The 24,724-nt window shown below is 38.7% G+C and overlaps 1 protein-coding gene across 1 annotated transcript in view; it reads right to left on the bottom strand.

Moving 5' to 3' along the window:
* LOC128640069 (glycine N-acyltransferase-like) overlaps positions 1–24,724 on the bottom strand; it is a 275,216-nt gene that overhangs the window by 148,751 nt on the left and 101,741 nt on the right. The window contains exon 5 of the mRNA XM_053692394.1: positions 6,497–6,635. Within this exon, the coding sequence (XP_053548369.1) occupies positions 6,497–6,635 (139 nt within the window). The remainder of the gene's footprint in view (positions 1–6,496; positions 6,636–24,724) is intronic.

Here is a 24,724-nt window from a genome sequence, read left to right as displayed (position 1 = left end):
AGCTGTAGGAATGAAGTGGGCCATTCTAGAGAACAGGTCAACTACGACAAAGATGACAGTCATGCCACAGGAGCTTGGAAGATCAACGATAAAATCCATAGAGACGTATGCCCACGGATAGTCTGGTAAGGGTATGTTTTACAATAGGCCCAGAGGGAGTTGATGAGATGGTTTACAGGTTTGACAGGTGGAACAGGAACTTATATATTGTTTTACTGAGTGTCTCATAGAAGGCCACCAGAAGTGCCTTTGTAGAAGGTCATAGGTCTTATGTATTCCCAAATGACCAGCTAAGGAGGAATCATGAGTTATAGATAACACTTTTGTCCGGAGAGATGGTGGTATGTAATATCTTGACTTATTACAGAGGATACCGTTTTGATCAGGGGTGAGAGGGTAAGTAGCCTTTGTTGCATCCAGTTGTTGTTGGTTCTTTAATTCAGTGCTATCAGGTGAGAGTACACCAATTATGGATGTAACGGGAACTATTGTTGAGTTGGGATGAGCAGTGGAAGGCTTAATATCTTTTCGAGACAGAGCGTCCGCCTTATCGTTTCTTGAACCAGGTCGATATGTGATGGTGAAATTGAATCGTGAAAAGTACAAGCTCCACCTGAGCTGACGAGCTGACAAAGTACGACTAGTTTGAAGATATTGTAGGTTTTTATGGTCCGTATAAATTACTATTGGATGTTCTGCGCCCTCCAGCAAATGTCTCCACTGGTCAAATGAAGTCTTAATTGCGAGAAGCTCCTTTTCCCCCACTGGATAGTTGAGTTCAGCAGGTGTAAGGAGTCTGGAGAAGTAACACACTGGGTGCAAAGGATCTTTTGGTAAGAGTCTCTGGGATAGAATAGATCCGATGGCGTATTCGGATGCATCCACTTCCAATACGAATTGTGCTTTGCTGTTGGGAATGTGCAGTACTGGGGAAGTAACAAATAGAGATTTAAGGAGTTCAAATGCCTTTTGAGTTTCTGAAGTCCAGATGAATGGCTTAGAGGTCCTAGTCAGGTTAGTGAGTGGCCTAGCAATGGCTGCAAAATTGCAGATAAAGCGCCTGTAAAAATTGGCGAAGCCTAAGAACCGCTGGACTTCTTTTATGTTGGAAGGTATAGGCCAAGTGGTGATGGCAGAGATTTTACTATCCTCCATAGATATCCTGCTATTGCTAATGCGATAGCCAAGAAATGATACTTCATTTACATGGAAGAGACACTTCTCTAACTTGACATACAGCTTATGTGTCTGTAATCTGGATAACACTAACCTGACGTGTTTGACATGTTCAGAGAAAGAGGAAGAGTAGATAAGAATATCGTCTAGATAGACCACCAGGAAAGTGTCGAGGATGTCCCTAAAGATATCATTAATGAAATTCTGGAATGTTGCCGGAGCATTACACAACCCGAATGGCATAACTGTATATTCGAAAAGACCATACCTGGTCCTAAATGCAGTCAGCCACTCGTCTCCGGACCTTATTCTTACAAGGTTGTAGGCGCCCCTAAGATCAAGTTTAGTAAAAATAGTGGCGCCTCTTAACCTCTCAATTAACTCGGGAATGAGAGGCAAAGGGTACCTGTTCTTTTTAGTACGCTTGTTTAATTCCCGATAATCTATTATCGGACGTAAAGACCCATCCTTGTTTTTCACAAAAAAAATGCCGGCACCGGCAGGGGAGGTGGAAGGGCGAATAAAACCTTTTTTTAGATTATCAGTGATATAGGTTTTTAAATGAGCCAATTCAGGTCTAGAAAGAGGATAGATGTGGCCATAGGGAATGGTTGCCCCGGGAAGTAAGTCTATGGGGCAATCGTAAGGCCTATGTGGGGGCAACGACTCGGCTTCTGTTTTATTGAAGACAGCAGAGAAGTCAAGATATTTTGTAGGAATAGGAGATGAGGAAGTAGTGAACAAGTGAGTGTTTGGAAAACAAGTTGAGACACAGTAGGGAGAGGAGAATGAAATGGTGAGGGTATCCCAATGTACCACAGGTTGGTGTAGTTGAAGCCAAGTGATTCCCAGAACAATAGGGTAAATGGGAGAAGAAATAATATCAAAGGAGATAGTTTCAGTGTGACCAGGTGGAGAGGAAACGAGTAAAGGAATAGTCTGTTGAGACACTGGACCAGATGCTAAATGCGAACCATCAATGACTTTTATAGGCAAAGGTGTGCTTTTAAACTGAAAGGGTATTTTATTTAATTCAACCAAACGTAAATCAATAAAGTTGGCGCAAGCGCCTGTATCGATGATTGCTTTACACTCTATCCTGTGTCGGTCCCACTGCAAAAGCAAGGGAATGGTAAGGTAAGCTGTAGCAGTGGTTTTTGTGTGGAAACAATGTTTTATGTTATGGATCTTACCTATCTTCTGCTTTAGTAATAGAGGGCACTCCTTAACTGCATGACCAGTACCTGCGCAGTACATACATAAATTCGCAGTTCGGCGTCTAGCCTTTTCCCTGGGGGGTAAGTGGACCCCTAATAAAACTGATGTCCATGGGTTGGTCGGACGGTGGACCAACGGTTGGAGGAGTTGGCAGTACCCTGCGAACAGGTGCTGTAGATGGGCTTCTTTCCTGCTTCCTCTCTCTAAGGCGTCTGTCAATTGTAATCGTGAGGGCATAAAGGTCGTCAAGACGATCCGGTATACCAATCCTGGCGAGATGGTATTGGTTTTTTAGAGATACCTCATTCCAGAGGGAATCTCTAGCCCAGATTCTAAATCTGGTTATGTACTCTTCTACCGGTGCTTTAGACTGCTTTAAGTTCCTGAGTTTACTTTCTGCAGTTATTTGACGGTAGGGGTCATCGTAGAGGCCTGATAATGCCTTTAGGAAAGCATCCAGGGAATTTAGAATGGGGTCCTGGGTCTCATAAAAGGAGTCGGCCCAGGCCCTGGGTTCTCCCCTGAGATAGGAGAGTATGGTTAGAACCTTGGACCTATCAGTTGCATATGTCCTAGGACGAAGGTCAAAAAGCAAGAGGCATGCATTCCTAAACTGCCTAAATGTGGAACGATCTCCAGAAAATTTCTCCGGGTAGGAGACTTGGGGTTCTGCTTGATGATCAGTTCCAGAGTTCCTATTTGACAATGCTTCCCTTAAACAGGCTTTGAGAATCTGGTTTTCTACCTGCAGCTCTCTAAAAGCCTGTGTCAGACTATCCAAACGCTGATTTAGGGTATGGATTTGTGATGTCAGGTCACTGGGCTCCATTATCAAATATAGATTTTAAGGCTGGTTTATTATGTAATGATCAGCAATTCGATTGCTGTTTCTTTAGTCTGATTATGAGTATTCTCTGGTAAATAGTTTGTATGTATCATGTGATTAAGTCTGTCTGCTAGTGAGGAGACAGAGTCTTAATCACCTGGATTAATGTAGCCCGGAATATTCACCTCAAAATTATAAGTAGTAAGATCAGGTGAATTATATCTGGGTCCAGAGATAAGTTTGTACTATGTAAACTTTTAGATAATATGTAGCAGTTTATATAGGTTTGTGACAGATAAGTGAGGTCCCCTTTAAGGTAATACTGTGCCTTTAAATAATACACCTTGCGGTAAAGATAAGTTCACAGTGTGGAGTATAATGTTTCAGCTTGCTGGCCCTTTAAATAATACACCTTGTGGTAAAGATAAGTTCACAGTGTTAAGTTTACTGTTTCAGCTTGCTGGGCCTTTAAATAATACACCTTGCAGTAAAGATTTGTAAACAGTGTTAAGAATACTGTATCAGCTTGCTGTGCTGTTAAACATTACACCATACGGTAAAGATAAGTTCACAGTCTTAACGGCAATGCTAACACTTGTATACGGAACCTGGCTCTAGCAGCTGTGTGCGTGCAGCTTCTCTGATCCTCTCTGCAGATTGCGGCCTGTGTCTGTTAAGCTGGAAGTTGTTAGAGCGGCGTGCGTGCTGCAGTTGCAACAGGTGACTTCTGCTTTAGATGAGAAGTAGCTTCAGTTGAAGGAGACAGAGCTAATCACAGAACAAGTGATACTCTGTTTTAGACAAGTAACAAGAAAGGCTGGAGAGTGAGTGGGTATCAACCTTCAATAAACCAGCAAAGGTGTATGAGAAATTGAAAGCTTTTAAAGGAAAAGAGAGCCAGATAATTGATTCTTAAGGTGGTATGTGAGATGTAGTAACATAAGTTAAGGTGGAACTGAGGAGTTCATGACAAGAACCATGAGAGAGCTGTGTCGCAGATGTCGATGGATTGGAGGGTTTGGAGCAAAAGAGGGTGGTCGACAGTGTCAAAGGCTGCAGACAGATCAATGAGGATAAGCAGAGAGAAGTGGCCTTTGGATTTTGCTGTAAGTAGGTCATTGGTAACCTTGGCAATTGCTGTCTCTGTGGAGTGATGGTGTCAAGAAGAAAGTTTAGTGTAAGGAAATGGGATAGACATGCATATACTAGCTTTTCAAGGAGCTTTGAGGCAAGAGGAAGTAGGGAAATAGGGTGGTAGTTGGATGGGGAGGTTGGATTGAGAGAAGATTTTTTGAAGATAGGTGTGACCCGTGCATGCATGTTTTAGAGATGAGGGAAATATACCAGTGCTGAGGGAGAGGTTGAAAATGTGTGTGAGTATAGGGGTATGAGTAGAAGAGAGGGAGGGGAGTTGCTGTGAGGGGATGGGGTCGAGGGGATACGTAGTGAGGTAGGAGAACAGTATAAGGGCAGAAAGTTCTTCCTTGGTAACAGGGGCAAAAGAGGATCTGGATGAATGTGAGCTTTTGAGGGGGTGGGAGATTGGTAGTATGTTGAGAGCTGATCTAATTTCTGATGGAGTCAATTTTGTTATTGAAGTGGCTGGCAAAATCTTGAGCTGAGAGAGAAGTTGTATTAGGAGGTGGGGTGGGCAGATGGAGAAGAGTATTGAACGTGGAAAACAGATGTTTTGGGTTAGAGGAAAGAGTAGAGATTAGAGTAGAGAAGTATTGTTGCTTATTAAGATTAAGGGCAGAATAGTAGGAGTTCAAGATGAAATTGAAGTGAAGAAAGTCAGCTGAACTCCGAGATTTTCTCCAATGTCGCTCAGCAGTATGGGAACATCTGCATATTTAAAGTGTCAGAGGAGTATGTCAGGGCTGAGGATGAGAGTGTGGTTTTTGAGCTATGGTAGGTGGGGCCAGATTGTCAATGACCGTTGTAAGGGTGGAGTTATAGTGGCAGATAGATTGGTCAGGGCAGGAAAAGGAGGTGATGGAAGAGAGGAGAGGTTTGAGAGAGCTAGTGTGCTGATCTAATGACTTAGTGTTTCTGCGAAATTTGGTGGGAGAGGTAGAGGGAGGGGGAGTTGTAGGGAGGGATGTGATGTTGCAAGTGAGGAGATGATGGTCAGAAAGAGGAAAAGGGGAGTTTGTGAAATTTGAGATAGTGCATAGAAAGCTGAAAATCATATCGAGGGAGTGACCATCTTTGTGAGTGAGAGAGTCAGTCCATTGTGACAGGCCAAAAGAGGAAGTGAGTTGCAGAAGTTGTTTTGCAGAGGAGGCAGTGGGATTGTCAAGAGGGATGTTGAAGTTGCCAAGAATGAGGGCAGGGGTGTCTGAGGAAAGGTAATAAGGAAGCCAGTCAGCAAAGTGTTCAAAACATTAATTTGAGGAACCAGGGGGGCGTTACATGACTGCAACACGTATAGAGAGGGGAGAGAATAAACTAATCATGTGTGCTTCAAATGAAGAAAATGTGAGGGAAGAGAAGGGCTGTATTTGTTGAAAAGTAAACGAGAGGAAAGTAAAATACCAACACCACCTCCTTGTCTATTGCTAGACCTAGGCAAATATATATATATATATATATATATATATATATATATATATATATATATATATATATATATATATATATATATATATATTCACACACATGTACATCTTTAGATATGTATATGTATGTATTTCAATACTAAGCCCTTTACACACTTCTTTTTTCTTACACCTGAAACCTCAAATCTTTGAGGCCTTATAAATTTTTTGTGCAATCATTTTTTTAAAATATTTTTATTAGATAATGTTATTATGGGTGAAACTGTACTTTTAAATGTATTTTTTAAGTATTATGTGACAGTTTCTGTTTCGCAAAACAGTTAAGCAGACGTTGTGCCATACCGACGCACGTTACGAACACTACATCCGATACACGCAAGCAGCCTCCAAAAACCTGATATCGCTCACAGGTAACTGTTAGCGTGCCACTCTTATCTGCCCCAATGTTTTTCTTTGTAGAACACACTGCACATACAAAAAGAGAAAATCTTGGATAAACGAGTAATCAAACTTCTGAAATTGGTTGTTGCTTCTCTATCAGATTTCCCACAAGGACAATTGTAATTAGACTTCACATTGCTAAACAGGAGTTATTCATTTAGTAGTAACAGGCTGAAAGTTTAGATGTAAACATTTACAAGTGAAAGCGCAGAGGGAGATCCTAAACCAATGAAAAGGTGTATACTGGCAACCATTTATGTACTATGTACTGTACCTCAGCTTGGAAAGCTGGTCAGTTTCCTCATGGCTTTGGATGCTCTCTTTCATATACAACAGGTAGTTGGTGGTCGTTATGCTGTTCTTATGCTTGGCACTTGCTTCATGAAGCACTTCTCCCAGGTCCGACTGGCACCCTGTTAGAAAAAAGGTGCACATACAGAAGATTTACTGTATTAACATTAGCATTACAAACAAGCTGAATACAAAGGGTGCATGATGCAGTGCATATAAATCTTAATCCATTCTTTTTGTTTTGTAGGGGTCCCCTCCACATGCATGTTGTCTTATGTGGACTTGAAAAGCCATGAATGTGCTTCACTAAGTAAAACAATATATAAGTTCCAAATGTAGAGTCAATCAACGATATATTGTACTGGCCAAGTTCGTTCTGGGGTGGCTGAGTTTTGTTTCAGTTTTTAGGATCAATGAGGTCAAAGGTAACATAGTAAATGAGGTTGAAAGAAGACAGAAGTCCATCAACTTCAACCTATACAGCTCCTACCTGATTTACCATAAGAAAACTGCCAATTGAACTTATAATTAGAAAACAATCATATCCCTCAAACTCTCGGCTAGATTTCAAGTTTTGCGTTATTAGGGGTGCGGTGCTAACGAGCAGTTTATGCTCACCGCTCACTTCCCTGTAGCGCTGGTATTACGAGTTTTTACAAACCTGGCGTCAAAAGACAAGAAGTAAGCGTTGAGCAAAATTTTGCTCCACATCTCACTCCAATACCAGCGCTGCTTAAGTCAGCGGTGAGCTGGTGTAACGTGCTCGTGCGCAATTTCCCCATAGGAATTAACGGGGAAAGCTGGCTGAAAAAAAGTCTAACACCTGCAAAAAAGTAGCGTTTAGCTCTTAACGCAGCCCCATTGATTCCTATGGGGAAATAAAATTGATGTCTAAACCTAACACCCTAACATGAACCCTGAGTCTAAACACTCCTAATCTTACACTTATTACCCCTAATCTGTTGCCCCCAACATCGCCGACACCTATATTATATTATAATTAACCCCTAATCTGCCACTCCGGACACTTACGCCACCTGCATTATACTTATTAACCTCTAATCTGCTGCCCCCAACATCGCTGACACCTACATTATATTTATTAACCCCTAATCTGCCCCCAAATGTTGCCGCAACCTACCTACACTTATTAACCCCTAATCTGCCGCCCCCAACATCGTTGCCACTATAATAAACATGTTAACCCCTAAACCTAAGTCTAAGTCTAACCCTAACACTCCCTAACTTAAATATAATTTAAATAAATCTAACTATCATTAACTAAATTATTCCTATTTAAAACTAAATACTTACCTATAAAATAAACCCTAAGCTAGCTACAATATAACTAATAGTTACAATGTATCTAGCTTAGGTTTATTTTTATTTTACAGGCAAGTTTGTATTTATTTTAACTAGGTAGAATAGTTACTAACTATTTAATAACTACCTAGTTAAAATAAATACAAAATTACCTGTAAAATAAAATCTAACCTAAGCTACAATTACACCTAACACTACACTATAATTAAATTAATTCCCTAAATTAAATACAATTAAATACAATTAAATAAAATTATCTAAAGTACAAAAAAAAACAAAAACACTAAATTACAGAAAAAATAAACAAATTCCAAGATTTTTAAACTAATTACACCTAATCTAATCCCCCTAACAAAATAAAAAAGCCCCCCCCAAAATAAAAAAGCCCTACCCTACACTAAATTACAAATAGCCCTTAAAAGGGCCTTTTGCGGGGCATTGTCCCAAAGTAATCAGCTCTTTTACCTGTAAAAAAAATTACAAATCCCCCCAACATTAAAACCCACCACCCACACAACCAACCCTACTCTAAAACCCACCCAATACTCCTTAAAAAAAACTAACACTAACCCCTTGAAGATCACCTTACCGGGAGAAGTCTTCACCCAACCCGGGCCGAAGTCCTCAACGAATCCGGCAGAAGTGGTCCTCCAGACGGGCAGAAGTCTTCATCCAGACGGCATCTTCTATCTTCATCCATCCGGCGCAGAGCGGGTCCATCTTCAAGACATCTGACATGGAGCATCCTCTTCTTTCCACGGCTACTGAAGAATGAAGGTTCCTTTAAGTGACGTCATCCAAGATGGCGTCCCTTCAATGCCGATTGGCTTAAAGAATTCTATCAGCCAATCGGAATTAAGGTAGGAAAAATCCTATTGGCTGATGCAATCAGCCAATAGGATTGAAGTTCAATCCTATTGGCTGATCCAATCAGCCAATATGATTGAGCTGGCATTCTATTGGCTGTTTCAATCAGCCAATAGAATGCCAGCTCAATCCTATTGGCCGATTGCATCAGCCAATAGGATTTTTCTACCTTAATTCCGATTGGCTGATAGAATTCTATCAGCCAATCGGAATTGAAGGGATGCCATCTTGGATGACGTCACTTAAAGGAACCTTCATTCTTCAATCGCCGTGGAAAGAAGAGGATGCTCTGCGTCGGATGTCTTGAAGATGCACCCTCTCTGCTCCGGATGGATGAAGATAGAAGATGCCGTCTGGATGAAGACTTCTGCCCATCTGGAGGACCACTTCTGCCGGATTTGTTGAGGACTTTGGCCCGGTTGGGGGAAGACTTCTCCCGGGAAGGTGATCTTCAAGGGGTTAGTGTTAGGTTTTTCAAGGGGGTATTGGGTGGGTTTTAGAGTAGTGTTGGTTGTGTGGGTGGTGGGTTTTAATGTTGGGGGGATTTGTAATTTTTTTACAGGTAAAAGAGCTGATTACTTTGGGGCAATGCCCCGCAAAAGGCCCTTTTAAGGGCTATTTGTAATTTAGTGTAGGGTAGGGCTTTTTTTATTTTGGGGGGCTTTTTTATTTTGTTAGGGGGATTAGATTAGGTGTAATTAGTTTAAAAATCTTGTAATTTGTTTATTATTTTCTGGGAATTAATTTAATTATAGTGTAGTGTTAGGTGGAATTGTAACTTAGGTTAGGTTTTATTTTACAGGTACTTTTGTATTTATTTTAACTAGGTAGTTATTAAATAGTTAATAACTATTTAATAACTATTCTACCTAGTTAAAATAAATACAAACTTGCCTGTAAAATAAAAATAAACCCTAAGCTAGATACAATGTAACTATTAGTAGCTAGCATAAGGTTTATTTTATAGGTAAGTATTTAGTTTTAAATAGGAATAATTTAGCTAATGATAATTATATTTATTTAGATTTATTTAAATTATATTTAAGTTAGGGGGTGTTAGGGTTAGACTTAGATTTAGGGGTTAATACATTTAATATAGTGGCGGCGACGTTAGGGGCGGCAGATTAGGGGGTTAATAAATGTAGGTAGGTGTCGGCAATGTTAGGGACGGAAGATTAGGGGTTAATAATATTTAACTAGTGTTTGCAATGCGGGAGTGTGGCGGTTTAGGGGTTAATATATTTATTATAGTGGCGGCAATGTCCGGTTCGGCAGATTAGGGGTTAAAAACTTTTTTAGAGTGTTTGTGATGCGGGAGGGCCTCAGTTTAGGGGTTAATAGGTAGTTTATGGGTGTTAGTTTACTTTTTAGGACTTTAGTTAAGAGTTTTATGCTACGGCGTTGTAGTGTAAAACTCTTAACTACTGACTTTAAAATGTGGTACCAGTCTTGACAGGAGAGGGTCTACCGCTCACTTTTTGTCGGACTCATAATACCGGCTCTATGCAAGTCCCATTGAAAAAAAAGGATACGCAATTTACATAAGCGGATTTGCGGTATTTCCAAGTCTGGCCAAAAAAGTGAGGGGTACACCAGTACCTGCAAGACTCGTAATACCAGCGGGCGTTAAAAAGCAGCGTTAGGACCGGCTAACGCTGCTTTTTAAGCCTAACGCACAACTCGTAATCTAGCGTCAGTATATAGGCCTTGAATATATAATCATATCTCCTCTCAAGCACCTTTGTTTTACAGTAAAAAGGCACAATTTAGCTGACATTACATCAATGCCTATTTTAATACATGTTAGTATCTTATTGGCATTATAAGCCACTGCTCTGCATTATGCACCAATGTTTAGCTTGTTATCTATAATTACACCTATATCCTTTTCCTTCTCTGCTTTACTAAGTCTAGTTCCATTTAAATTATTTCTTATATTTTTATTTATTTTATTCCCAAACCCTTAATAAGAAGGGAAGAGTGGAGATATGGCAAGATACAGTGGGCATTGAAAAGAATTAGCACCCCCCTCCCCTTGAAAATAATCACATGTTGTTGCTTTGCAGCCTGAAATAAAGACAGAAAGATATAACACCAACATGCCAGGCAAAAATAAAGACAATCCAAAAACAGAAACACTGAGTTGGAAAAAGGATCACCGCCTTATGTCAGTATTTTGCTGAATCACCTTTTGCTTTAATTACAGCCTTTAGTCTGTTGGGATATGTCTACTAACTTTGCACATCTAGACTGTGCAATATTTGCCTACTCTTCTATCTAGAACTGCTCCAGTTCCGTTACATTTGATGGTGACTGTTTGTGGACTGCAGTCTTCAAGTCATGCCACAGATATTCATGACTAGGCCATGCAAGGACATTCACCTTTTTCTCCTTCAACCACTGTGCGGTCATTTTTGCTGTGTGCTTTAGGTCATTGTCATGTTGGAAGGTAAACCTTCTTCCCATTGACAACTTCCTGGCAGAGGGCAGCAGATTTTCCTCAAGAATTTGACAGTATTCTGCACCATCCATTATTCCTTCTATCCTGACAAGCGCTCCAGTGCCTGCTGCAGAGAAACACCCCCATAACAGGATAAAACCACCTCCATGATTTACTGTAGGTATGGTGTTATTTGGATGGTGAGCTGTATTGAATTTCCTCCAGCCAAATAATTAAATTTTAGTCTCATCTGACCAGAACACCTTTTTCCATGTGGCCTCAGAATCTCCTAGGTGTGTTATGGCAAAGCTCAGTCGTGACTGCATGTGGCCTTTCTTGAGGAGTGGCTTTATTCTTGCGACCCTCCCATACAAGTCACATTTGTGGAGAATTCATGATATTGTTGTCATATGCACACAATGACCACTCTTTGTCATAAATTCCTGCAACTGCATCAGAGTTGCTGTTGGCCTTTTGGTAGCATCTCGGACCAGTTTCCTCCTGGCTCTTTCATCCAGATTGGAGCAATGTCCTGATCAAAAGAGGGTCTGTGTTGTACCGAATACCTTCCACTTCTTAATAATGTACTTCACTGTACTTCTAGGCATTGATAAAGCTTTTGATATTTTCTTGTATCCATCTCCTGACTTGTGCCTGTCCAAAACATTATCCCGGAGATCTTTTGACAGTGCCTTGCCACCCATAGTTGGTTGCTTCAGTTGCACTACCAGGGACTAAGATGCTCCAGGAAAGCTCTTTTCATGCTGAGCTAATCAATATGCCCACAGCTGATCACAGTTGAAGATCACATGGCTTTGTGTGTGCCGTTGAGAAGGTGATTAGCTACACCTGTAATTTTAAGGGGGGGTGATCCTTTTTCCAACTCAGTGATTCTGTTTTTGAAATGTCTTTATTTTTTGCCTGACATGTTGGTGTTATATCTTTCACTTGGATGTTATAAGTTGCACTGAGTAATTACAACTGGATAAACAAAAACTGTGTCTGTCTTTATTTCAGGCTGCAAAGCAACAAAATGTGATTATTTTCAAGGGGTGTGATTCTTTTCAATACCCACTGTAAACATCTTTCAAGGTAAAAAAATGTGCATTTCTGAATTTCTTTGAGGTACTTACAAGACTTTTTAGATCCTCTCACAGAACGGAGAGCTTTAGATTGTAGGACACTAAAATAAAGGGATATGAAAGCAAAAATATTCTTTTGTGATTCAGACAGAAAATAATTTTTTTTTAAAGTTTCCAATTTATTTCTATTATCACATTTGCTCAATTCCTGTGGTATTTGTTGAAGGGAAATAGCGCTGCCATCTAATGCTCTTGTAAATGGAAAACATTCTTGCAAAAATGCTGCCATATAGTGCTCCGGAAATGCGCATGCTCCTGAGCTTATGCCAATGCTTTTCAACAGAATGAAGAAATTTGATAATAGAAGTAAATTAGAAAGTTTTTTTTTTTTTTTAAAAATTGCATGCTTTATCTGAATCGTCACTTTAACTTCTCTGTGAAGAATATGGGTATCATTAACCCTTTCATGACCGGGCTAAAAAGTCTACATCGGAACAGCGTTCTGATGTAGACAAATTGAAATCACGCGATCGTGCAAAAGACTGTGAGATTTCAATTATGGGATCGGGTCTGGGAGGCGTCCCTAAGATGCTAGGAACGCCCTCCAGACCGCGATCAAATCCTGCAAGCCTAGTAGGCTTCAAGGGACAGTCAAGTCCAAAAAAAACTTTTATTTTTCAAATAGGGCATGCAATTTTAAACAACTTTCCAATTTACTTTTATCAACAATTTTGCTTTGTTCTCTTGGTATTCTTAGTTGAAAGCTAGACCTAGGAAGGCTCATATGATAATTTCTAAGCCCTTGAAGACCGCCTCTAATCACATGCTTTGTATTTGCTTTTCACAGCAGGGGAGCGCTTGTTCAGGTAAACCCTATAGATAACATTGTGAGCAAGCCCGTGGATTGTGGCAGACACTGCACTAATTGGCTAAAATGCAAGTCAATAGATAATAACTAAAAGTCATGTGATTAGGGGCAGTCAGAAGATGCTTAGATACAAGATAGTCACAGCAGTAAAATGTGTATTAATATAACAGTGTTGGTTTTGCAAAACTGGGGAAAGGGTAATAAAGGGATTATCTATCTTTTTAAATAACAAAAATTCTGGTGTTGACTGTCCCTTTAAGGACAGCTGTTTGCGATGACGTTGTATTCCGTCATAACGGCTTTAAAGACCAGTGCCGTTGTGACGAAATACAACGGCATAATGGCATTAAAAGGTTAAAACACCTTCAAAGCATTTCAGGATCAATTAATTAAAATGGAAAAAACAAAACGATAAACTAATTGATTCTAATACACTCACAAAATAAAACTTACTTGAAACAAAAACAAAAAAAATTGAAACTGTGAGACATGAGAGAGACTAGATACTTTACAGGTGCAATATAATCTTTTTCATTCTGCACACTCTTTACTGCAAGTGAAAAATCCCAACCACACCCCCAGACAACCCTGTAATGTCTACGGTCAGACACTCATTTGTGTCTGGGAGGTCTCCAAGACACCTCCTGTTCTATCCAGAGACTACTTTTCTATAGTAAAGCAGATATGAGAATATTTTATACTTACAAACATTTACATTTACTGTGTTTTATCCTTATTTGTTTAGGTTATGTATTTATCACTTAAAGGGATATAAAACCCAAACAAAATAAAATTGTAATTCAGATAGAGCATGTAACTTTAAACAACTTTTTAATTTACTTTTATTATGATTTTTTTCCCTTTGTTCTCTTGGTATCTTTTGTTTAAAAGCATTGAGTTAAGCTCCAGAGCGTGCCCATGTCTGGGGCACTATACGGCAGCAGTTTTGCAAGAATGTAATCTATTGGCAAGAACACTAGATGGCAGCACTATATCCTGTCACGTAGTGCTTTAGACACCTACCTTAGTATCACTTCCACAAAGAATATTATGGGAACAAAGCAAATATGATTTGAGGGGGGTTTTTTTGTTTTTGGTTTTTAATATATTTTTTTAACTTTCTTTTTTTCATATCCCCAAGGTTAGGCGATTACCTTTCCAACGGTGGGTCTTGGGAGTCTGTAGCTGCTTAGATACCTGAGATACATTGTATTTTTAAAATAAAGTTGCGCAGTGACGTCATTGCGTCATTGCGCGTGACGTCACCGGGAAAAACGTGAAGCCCCTGCGATGCCTGTCACTATACAGGCTCGATTGCTGGGGTGGGAGTCGATGGGAGCCCCCAGATTGCCCTCAAGTTGGGTGAGTGCTAGCGACAGTTCTGAGCCTTTGTCAGCACCTGACTGGGAAAATTTGCGACGGCTTAAAGCCGTCGTTAGCACTCAAAGGGTTAATTCAACTATAGATGTTGATGGCAGGAATGGCCACTAATTTATTTGTTAAAAATAGAGGTGAAGTGATGCCCAATGAGTTTTGAACATGATGTTACCATGACAACAAGGCCCCTAAACAACCTTCTGAGCATATGAATCTAGAGCAAAGTATTATTAGAACAATGTTTGCATAATTTTATTTGTAACTCATAATTATAATATACATTTTACATACATTCTGACTCATTATAGGCAACTAGATAAGAAAGTATGGGATGAGGAGCTACAGTTGGATGATAATTCAGCTTTTAGTAACAGTGCTAGATGAAGGGGTGCAAGGTTAGTATGCTTTGTTGTAGCATCACTTAGTTCATAAGGGCAAATGCCACAGTGCTAAATTAGCAACATAAACTTAGATTTCCCATAAAATGGCTAATCATGTAGTAACAAAGTTGCATTAGTTATTCTCATTCTTTTTCTATAATTTAAAAGAACATTGTAATTCTAATGTTTTAGATTGTTTGATAACAAGCTATAGTTTGATAATAATCAGCATATTAACAGCTGCCAATTTGCCATTTTTAAGTAAACTGTTTAAACACCAGGCCTATTTCATGTAAGAAATCCCTTCCCCCAAAAACACCTTTGTCGTTTAGAGAAGGCTTTTGGCCTAGTCTAAGGGAGTCCTATATAGCCTTTAAATGGCATATAATAGGCCACACCCTAATGAATTGGGCATAAAATTGGAAAACAAGAAACTGGTCACTCATCTCTTTTCCTCCTGATCATGGACAGAGAGACAAAGTACACATTAGGGAATTTGGCTAATTATTCTACCTTTTTCTTGGGATATTTTTTTTCTGATTCTTATTTTTAGTTATTGGTGTTGCCAATTGGAGTTATGATATTTAGAGTTGACCTGTATAAATTGGACTTATTTTTTGTAAATAACATAATGTGTATATATACCTGTATTCATCTTTTTCCAACACATATATATTGGTTCCTAACAAACTCTTTGCAAAAATAATGAAGGCCCTTTTAATCTATTAATTGTTTTGGTTTTAAACCATATAATTATATTTCATTATATTTAGATTAATTATATTAAATAAAAATGCATCAGATTTAAAACCACAATCTGCAGCATTTTTATATTTTTATTTCAGTGAAAAATTATCCTTTGCTGAAAATGTGTCTTTTTTTTTTTATTCACTCCAAATTTGTGACAAGTTTTATTTTGGAATTTTACACTGGTTTTACACATGAGCAAAACACACTGACCCCCCCCCCCCCCCCTTGACACACACACACACACACCATATTGATAGTGATGTCCCGAACTGTTCGCCCGCGAACGGTTCACAGCAAACATAGCTTGTTCGCGTTTGTGGGTGAACACATGGCGATCCACCCCTATGTATCATCATTGAGGAAACTTTGACCCTTTATGTCACAGCCGCCTGACACATTAGAGCCAATCAAGCTCAGACACTCCCTCACAGACCCTCCCAGCTACTCGGAATCCGCCATTTTAGACTCATAACGACCTTGCTTTCTTAATGAGAGGACGTGTTGTGTTTTTGCTCCTGACATTAATAGGAAAAACATAGCTAGGCTAGTGTATTTACAGTCCAGAAGGACTCCACTCATCTCTGCTGCAAGCACAGCACCCCAAAAAGCCCTTTTTAGGGCTATATTTCGTGCCGTTTTTTTTTTTTTTCCGTTTTTTTTTTTATTAGCATTTGCCTGGCTTTCAGGCTGTGTGTTTAAGGCTCACATCATATGCTGTGATTACTGCCACCACTGATATCTCCCTAACAACATTAGTTTAAATTTAACTAACCAAAAAATTTAATTATTTTGCTATTGTAATTTTTTTTCATTTTCTATCAGGCCAGTGTCACACAGCATATACTCTGGTTCATTGCTCTGTGCCAGCCAGCAGCCACCAGTGTTAATATCCGTTTATAACATTATTTTAAATTTAAAAAAAAAAAAAAATTGCTAGTGTAATCTAATTACATTTATTATCAGGCCTGTGTCTGTCAGGCTCACTCAGCATTAATATACCTCATTTTTTTCAGTCTTTTGGTTAATTGGTCTGTGCCAGGCAGCCACCCAGCACTCATATCTATTCTTCTTCACCTTAATTTTAATATAAAAAAAAAAAGTTTAAATTTGTTTGATAGTGTAATCTAATATAATTTTCTATCCGGCCTGTGTGTTTTTGCTGACATACAGAGCCTACTGTGTTTACTTCCTGCCCTCCCTTGTCTATGAGCCACGACTCATATGTGTTTAACCTTTTTTTAATTCCCCCCCCAAAAAAAATAATTTAAATCATTTTTCTAGTGTAATCTAATAGTATTTTCTATCAGGCGTGTGTGTATCTGACTTACAGAGCCTACTGTTTTTAATAGCTGCCCTTCCAAGGCAATCAGCCACGACTCATATGTATGTGCTTAACCTTTTTCTTTAAATTCCCCCAAAAAAGTCTTTAAATCATTATTCTAGTGTAATCTAATTTTATTTTCTATCAGGCCTGTGTCTAACTGTCTATCTGACTTACACAGCATACTGTTGTTAATTGCTGCCCTACATAGCAGCCAGCCAGTGCGACCACTCATAGAGTCATATGTGCATTGCACTTCTTAACATAATTTTAATATTAAAATCTAAAATTTTAAAATATTTTGCTAGTGTAATCTAACTTAATTTTCTATCAGGCCTGTGTTTTTGTCACTTACACAGCATACTGTGTTAAATTGCTGCCCTACCTACCATCCACGACTCAGGCCCAACTAGCCAATTAGTGGCACCAATCATAATTCTTGTAACAGTATATAAAAAAATAAAAATCATAATTTATGGACTGCAAATATTCAGTCTCCTAGTGCCATTGAATTGCATTTACCTCCTGCCTGCCACTGCCAGCATTTTGTGCCAGGCCGTCTAGCCAACTATTTACACCAATCATAATTGCTGTCACAGACAGTATAGTTACTAATTAAAATTAAAAAATTTTTGATTGTTGATCTTAATCCTCAGTTTGCTCGTGCCCTAGAATTGCACTTTTCTACTGTCTTCCAAGCCTGTGTGCCAGGCCTACTTGAAAAATATTTACGCCAATCATATTTGTTGTCACAGTATTCTTAATAATTAAAAATTAAAATTTTTGGTAATAGTTGTTGTGAATCCTCAGTTTGCTGGTGCCATTGAATTGCACTTTCCTCCTGCCTTGCAGCCTGCTGTGTGCTAGGCCCACCTAGCCAATTATTGCCAGCAATCATATTTCTTTTAACAGTATTGCAAAAATTGTCAATCATCACTGTTTTGACTGTCAGTAATCAGTCTCTTAGTGTCCTTGAATTGCATTTACCTCCTGCCTGCCAGCCTTTTGTGTCAGGCCGTCTTGCCAACTATTTACACCAATCATAATTGTTGTCACAGTACAGTTACTAATTAAAATTAAAACATTTTTTGACTGTTGATCTTAATCCTCAGTTTGCTCGTGCCCTAGTATTATACTTTTCTACTGCCTTCCAAGCCTGTGTGCCAGGCCTACTTTCAAAATATTTACACCAATCATATTTGTTGTGACAGTATTCTTAATAATTAAAAATTAAAATTTTTGGTAATAGTTGTTGTGAATCCTCAGTTTGCTGGTGCCATTGAATTGCACTTTCCTCCTGCCTTGCAGCCTGCTGTGTGCTAGGCCCACCTAGCCAATTATTGCCAGCAATCATATTTCTTTTAACAGTATTGCAAAAATTGTCAATCATCACTGTTTTGACTGTCAGTAATCAGTCTCCTAGTGTCCTTGAATTGCATCTACCTCCTGTCTGCCAGCCTTTTGTGCCAGGCCGTCTTGCCAACTATTTACACCAATCATAATTTTTTGTCACAGTATAGTTACTAATTAAAATTAAAAAATTCTTGATTGTTGATGATCTTAATCCTCAGTTTGCTTGTGCCCTAGAATTGCTCTTTTCTACTGCCTTCCAAGCCTGTGTGCCAGGCCTACTTGAAAAATATTTACACCAATCATATTTGTTGTCACAGTATTCTTAATAATTAAAAATTAAAAATTTTGGTAATAGTTGTTGTGAATCCTCAGTTTGCTCGTGCCATTGAATTGCACTTTCCTCCTGCCTTGCAGCCTGTGTGCCAGGCCCACCTAGCCAATTATTGCCAGCAATCATATTTCTTTAAACAGTATTGCAAAAATTGTCAATCATCACTGTTTTGACTGTCAGTATTCAGTCTCCTAGTGTCCTTGAATTGCATTTACCTCCTGCCTGCCAGCCTTTTGTGCCAGGCCGTCTAGCCAACTATTTACACCAATCATAATTGTTGTCACAGACAGTATAGTTACTAATTAAAATTAAAAAAAATGTGATTGTTGATCTTAATCCTCAGTTTGCTTGTGCCCTAGAATTGCACTTTTCTACTGCCTTCCAAGCCTGTGTGCCAGGCCTACTTGAAAAATATTTACACCAATCATATTTGTTGTCACAGTATTCTTAATAATTAAAAATTAAAATTTTTGGTAATAGTTGTTGTGAATCCTAAGTTTGCTCGTGCCATTGAATTGCACTTTCCTCCTGCCTTGCAGCCTGTGTGCCAGGCCCACATAGCCAATTATTGCCAGCAATCATATTTCTTTTAACAGTATTGCAAAAATTGTCAATCATCACTGTTTTGACAGTCAGTATTCAGTCTCCTAGTGTCCTTGAATTGCATTTACCTCCTGCCTGCCAGCCTTTTGTGCCAGGCCGTCTAGCCAACTATTTACACCAATCATAATTGTTGTCACAGACAGTATAGTTACTAATTAAAATTAAAAAAAATTTGATTGTTGATCTTAATCCTCAGTTTGCTCGTGCCCTAGAATTGCACTTTTCTACTGCCTTCCAAGCCTGTGTTCCAGGCCTACTTGAAAAATATTTACACCAATCATATTTGTTGTCACAGTATTCTTAATAATTAAAAATTAAAATTTTTGGTAATAGTTGTTGTGAATCCTCAGTTTGCTGGTGCCATTGAATTGCACTTTCCTCCTGCCTTGCAGCCTGCTGTGTGCTAGGCCCACCTAGCCAATTATTGCCAGCAATCATATTTCTTTTAACAGTATTGCAAAAATTGTCAATCATCACTGTTTTGACTGTCAGTAATCAGTCTCCTAGTGTCCTTGAATTGCATTTACCTCCTGCCTGCCAGCCTTTTGTGTCAGGCCGTCTTGCCAACTATTTACACCAATCATAATTGTTGTCACAGTACAGTTACTAATTAAAATTAAAAAAAATTTTGATTGTTGATCTTAATCCTCAGTTTGCTCGTGCCCTAGTATTATACTTTTCTACTGCCTTCCAAGCCTGTGTGCCAGGCCTACTTTCAAAATATTTACACCAATCATATTTGTTGTCACAGTATTCTTAATAATTAAAAATTAAAAATTTTGGTAATAGTTGTTGTGAATCCTCAGTTTGCTGGTGCCATTGAATTGCACTTTCCTCCTGCCTTGCAGCCTGCTGTGTGCTAGGCCCACCTAGCCAATTATTGCCAGCAATCATATTTCTTTTAACAGTATTGCAAAAATTGTCAATCATCACTGTTTTGACTGTCAGTAATCAGTCTGCTAGTGTCCTTGAATTGCATCTACCTCCTGCCTGCCAGCCTTTTGTGCCAGGCCGTCTTGCCAACTATTTACACCAATCATAATTTTTTGTCACAGTATAGTTACTAATTAAAATTAAAAAATTCTTGATTGTTGATGATCTTAATCCTCAGTTTGCTTGTGCCCTAGAATTGCACTTTTCTACTGCCTTCTAAGCCTGTGTGCCAGGCCTACTTGAAAAATATTTACACCAATCATATTTGTTGTCACAGTATTCTTAATAATTAAAAATTAAAAATTTTGGTAATAGTTGTTGTGAATCCTCAGTTTGCTCGTGCCATTGAATTGCACTTTCCTCCTGCCTTGCAGCCTGTGTGCCAGGCCCACCTAGCCAATTATTGCCAGCAATCATATTTCTTTAAACAGTATTGCAAAAATTGTCAATCATCACTGTTTTGACTGTCAGTAATCAGTCTCCTAGTGTCCTTGAATTGCATTTACCTCCTGCCTGCCAGCCTTTTGTGTCAGGCCGTCTTGCCAACTATTTACACCAATCATAATTGTTGTCACAGTACAGTTACTAATTAAAATTAAAAAATTTTTTGATTGTTGATCTTAATCCTCAGTTTGCTCGTGCCCTAGTATTATACTTTTCTACTGCCTTCCAAGCCTGTGTGCCAGGCCTACTTTCAAAATATTTACACCAATCATATTTGTTGTCACAGTATTCTTAATAATTAAAAATTAAAATTTTTGGTAATAGTTGTTGTGAATCCTCAGTGTGCTGGTGCCATTGAATTGCACTTTCCTCCTGCCTTGCAGCCTGCTGTGTGCTAGGCCCACCTAGCCAATTATTGCCAGCAATCATATTTCTTTTAACAGTATTGCAAAAATTGTCAATCATCACTGTTTTGACTGTCAGTAATCAGTCTCCTAGTGTCCTTGAATTGCATCTACCTCCTGCCTGCCAGTCTTTTGTGCCAGGCCGTCTTGCCAACTATTTACACCAATCATAATTTTTTGTCACAGTATAGTTACTAATTAAAATTAAAAAATTCTTGATTGTTGATGATCTTAATCCTCAGTTTGCTTGTGCCCTAGAATTGCACTTTTCTACTGCCTTCTAAGCCTGTGTGCCAGGCCTACTTGAAAAATATTTACACCAATCATATTTGTTGTCACAGTATTCTTAATAATTAAAAATTAAAAATTTTGGTAATAGTTGTTGTGAATCCTCAGTTTGCTCGTGCCATTGAATTGCACTTTCCTCCTGCCTTGCAGCCTGTGTGCCAGGCCCACCTAGCCAATTATTGCCAACAATCATATTTCTTTAAACAGTATTGCAAAAATTGTCAATCATCACTGTTTTGACTGTCAGTATTCAGTCTCCTAGTGTCCTTGAATTGCATTTACCTCCTGCCTGCCAGCCTTTTGTGCCAGGTCGTCTAGCCAACTATTTACACCAATCATAATTGTTGTCGCAGACAGTATAGTTACTAATTAAAATTAAAAAAAAATTGATTGTTGATCTTAATCCTCAGTTTGCTCGAGCCCAAGAATTGCACTTTTCTACTGCCTTCCAAGCCTGTGTGCCAGGCCTACTTGAAAAATATTTACACCAATCATATTTGTTGTCACAGTATTCTTAATAATTAAAAATTAAAAATTTTGGTAATAGTTGTTGTGAATCCTTAGTTTGCTCGTGCCATTGAATTGCACTTTCCTCCTGCCTTGCAGCCTGTGTGCCAGGCCCACCTAGCCAATTATTGCCAGCAATCATATTTCTTTAAACAGTATTGCAAAAATTGTCAATCATCACTGTTTTGACTGTCAGTATTCAGTCTCCTAGTGTCCTTGAATTGCATTTACCTCCTGCCTGCCAGCCTTTTGTGCCAGGCCGTCTAGCCAACTATTTACACCAATCATAATTGTTGTCACAGACAGTATAGTTACTAATTAAAATTAAAAAAATTTTGATTGTTGATCTTAATCCTCAGTTTGCTCGTGCCCTAGAATTGCACTTTTCTACTGCCTTCCAAGCCTGTGTGCCAGGCCTACTTTCAAAATATTTACACCAATCATATTTGTTGTCACAGTATTCTTAATAATTAAAAATTAAAATTTTTGGTAATAGTTGTTGTGAATCCTCAGTTTGCTCGTGCCATTGAATTGCACTTTCCTCCTGCCTTGCAGCCTGCTGTGTGCTAGGCCCACCTAGCCAATTATTGCCAGCAATCATATTTCTTTTAACAGTATTGCAAAAATTGTCAATCATCACTGTTTTGACTGTCAGTAATCAGTCTCCTAGTGTCCTTGAATTGCATTTACCTCCTGCCTGCCAGCCTTTTGTGTCAGGCCGTCTTGCCAACTATTTACACCAATCATAATTGTTGTCACAGTACAGTTACTAATTAAAATTAAAAAAATTTTTGATTGTTGATCTTAATCCTCAGTTTGCTCGTGCCCTAGTATTATACTTTTCTACTGCCTTCCAAGCCTGTGTGCCAGGCCTACTTTCAAAATATTTACACCAATCATATTTGTTGTCACAGTATTCTTAATAATTAAAAATTAAAATTTTTGGTAATAGTTGTTGTGAATCCTCAGTGTGCTGGTGCCATTGAATTGCACTTTCCTCCTGCCTTGCAGCCTGCTGTGTGCTAGGCCCACCTAGCCAATTATTGCCAGCAATCATATTTCTTTTAACAGTATTGCAAAAATTGTCAATCATCACTGTTTTGACTGTCAGTAATCAGTCTCCTAGTGTCCTTGAATTGCATCTACCTCCTGCCTGCCAGCCTTTTGTGCCAGGCCGTCTTGCCAACTATTTACACCAATCATAATTTTTTGTCACAGTATAGTTACTAATTAAAATTAAAAAATTCTTGATTGTTGATGATCTTAATCCTCAGTTTGCTTGTGCCCTAGAATTGCACTTTTCTACTGCCTTCTAAGCCTGTGTGCCAGGCCTACTTGAAAAATATTTACACCAATCATATTTGTTGTCACAGTATTCTTAATAATTAAAAATTAAAAATTTTGGTAATAGTTGTTGTGAATCCTCAGTTTGCTCGTGCCATTGAATTGCACTTTCCTCCTGCCTTGCAGCCTGTGTGCCAGGCCCACCTAGCCAATTATTGCCAACAATCATATTTCTTTAAACAGTATTGCAAAAATTGTCAATCATCACTGTTTTGACTGTCAGTATTCAGTCTCCTAGTGTCCTTGAATTGCATTTACCTCCTGCCTGCCAGCCTTTTGTGCCAGGTCGTCTAGCCAACTATTTACACCAATCATAATTGTTGTCGCAGACAGTATAGTTACTAATTAAAATAAAAAAAAAATTGATTGTTGATCTTAATCCTCAGTTTGCTCGAGCCCAAGAATTGCACTTTTCTACTGCCTTCCAAGCCTGTGTGCCAGGCCTACTTGAAACATATTTACACCAATCATATTTGTTGTCACAGTATTCTTAATAATTAAAAATTAAAATTTTTGGTAATAGTTGTTGTGAATCCTCAGTTTGCTAGTGCCATTGAATTGCACTTTCCTCCTGCCTTGCAGCCTGCTGTGTGCTAGGCCCACCTAGCCAATTATTGCCAGCAATCATATTTCTTTTAACAGTATTGCAAAAATTGTCAATCATCACTGTTTTGACTGTCAGTAATCAGTCTCCTAGTGTCCTTGAATTGCATTTACCTCCTGCCTGCCAGCCTTTTGTGTCAGGCCGTCTTGCCAACTATTTACGCCAATCATAATTGTTGTCACAGTACAGTTACTAATTAAAATTAAAAAAAATTTTGATTGTTGATCTTAATCCTCAGTTTGCTCGTGCCCTAGTATTATACTTTTCTACTGCCTTCCAAGCCTGTGTGCCAGGCCTACTTTCAAAATATTTACACCAATCATATTTGTTGTCACAGTATTCTTAATAATTAAAAATTAAAAATTTTGGTAATAGTTGTTGTGAATCCTCAGTTTGCTGGTGCCATTGAATTGCACTTTCCTCCTGCCTTGCAGCCTGCTGTGTGCTAGGCCCACCTAGCCAATTATTACCAGCAATCATATTTCTTTTAACAGTATTGCAAAAATTGTCAATCATCACTGTTTTGACTGTCAGTAATCAGTCTGCTAGTGTCCTTGAATTGCATCTACCTCCTGCCTGCCAGCCTTTTGTGCCAGGCCGTCTTGCCAACTATTTACACCAATCATAATTTTTTGTCACAGTATAGTTACTAATTAAAATTAAAAAATTCTTGATTGTTGATGATCTTAATCCTCAGTTTGCTTGTGCCCTAGAATTGCACTTTTCTACTGCCTTCTAAGCCTGTGTGCCAGGCCTACTTGAAAAATATTAACACCAATCATATTTGTTGTCACAGTATTCTTAATAATTAAAAATTAAAAATTTTGGTAATAGTTGTTGTGAATCCTCAGTTTGCTCGTGCCATTGAATTGCACTTTCCTCCTGCCTTGCAGCCTGTGTGCCAGGCCCACCTAGCCAATTATTGCCAGCAATCATATTTCTTTAAACAGTATTGCAAAAATTGTCAATCATCACTGTTTTGACTGTCAGTA

Source organism: Bombina bombina, chromosome 9 (genome assembly GCF_027579735.1).
Source record: "Bombina bombina isolate aBomBom1 chromosome 9, aBomBom1.pri, whole genome shotgun sequence".
In the NCBI taxonomy this organism is placed as follows: Eukaryota; Metazoa; Chordata; class Amphibia; order Anura; family Bombinatoridae; genus Bombina; species Bombina bombina.
This window is presented reverse-complemented; position numbering and strand designations above follow the sequence as displayed.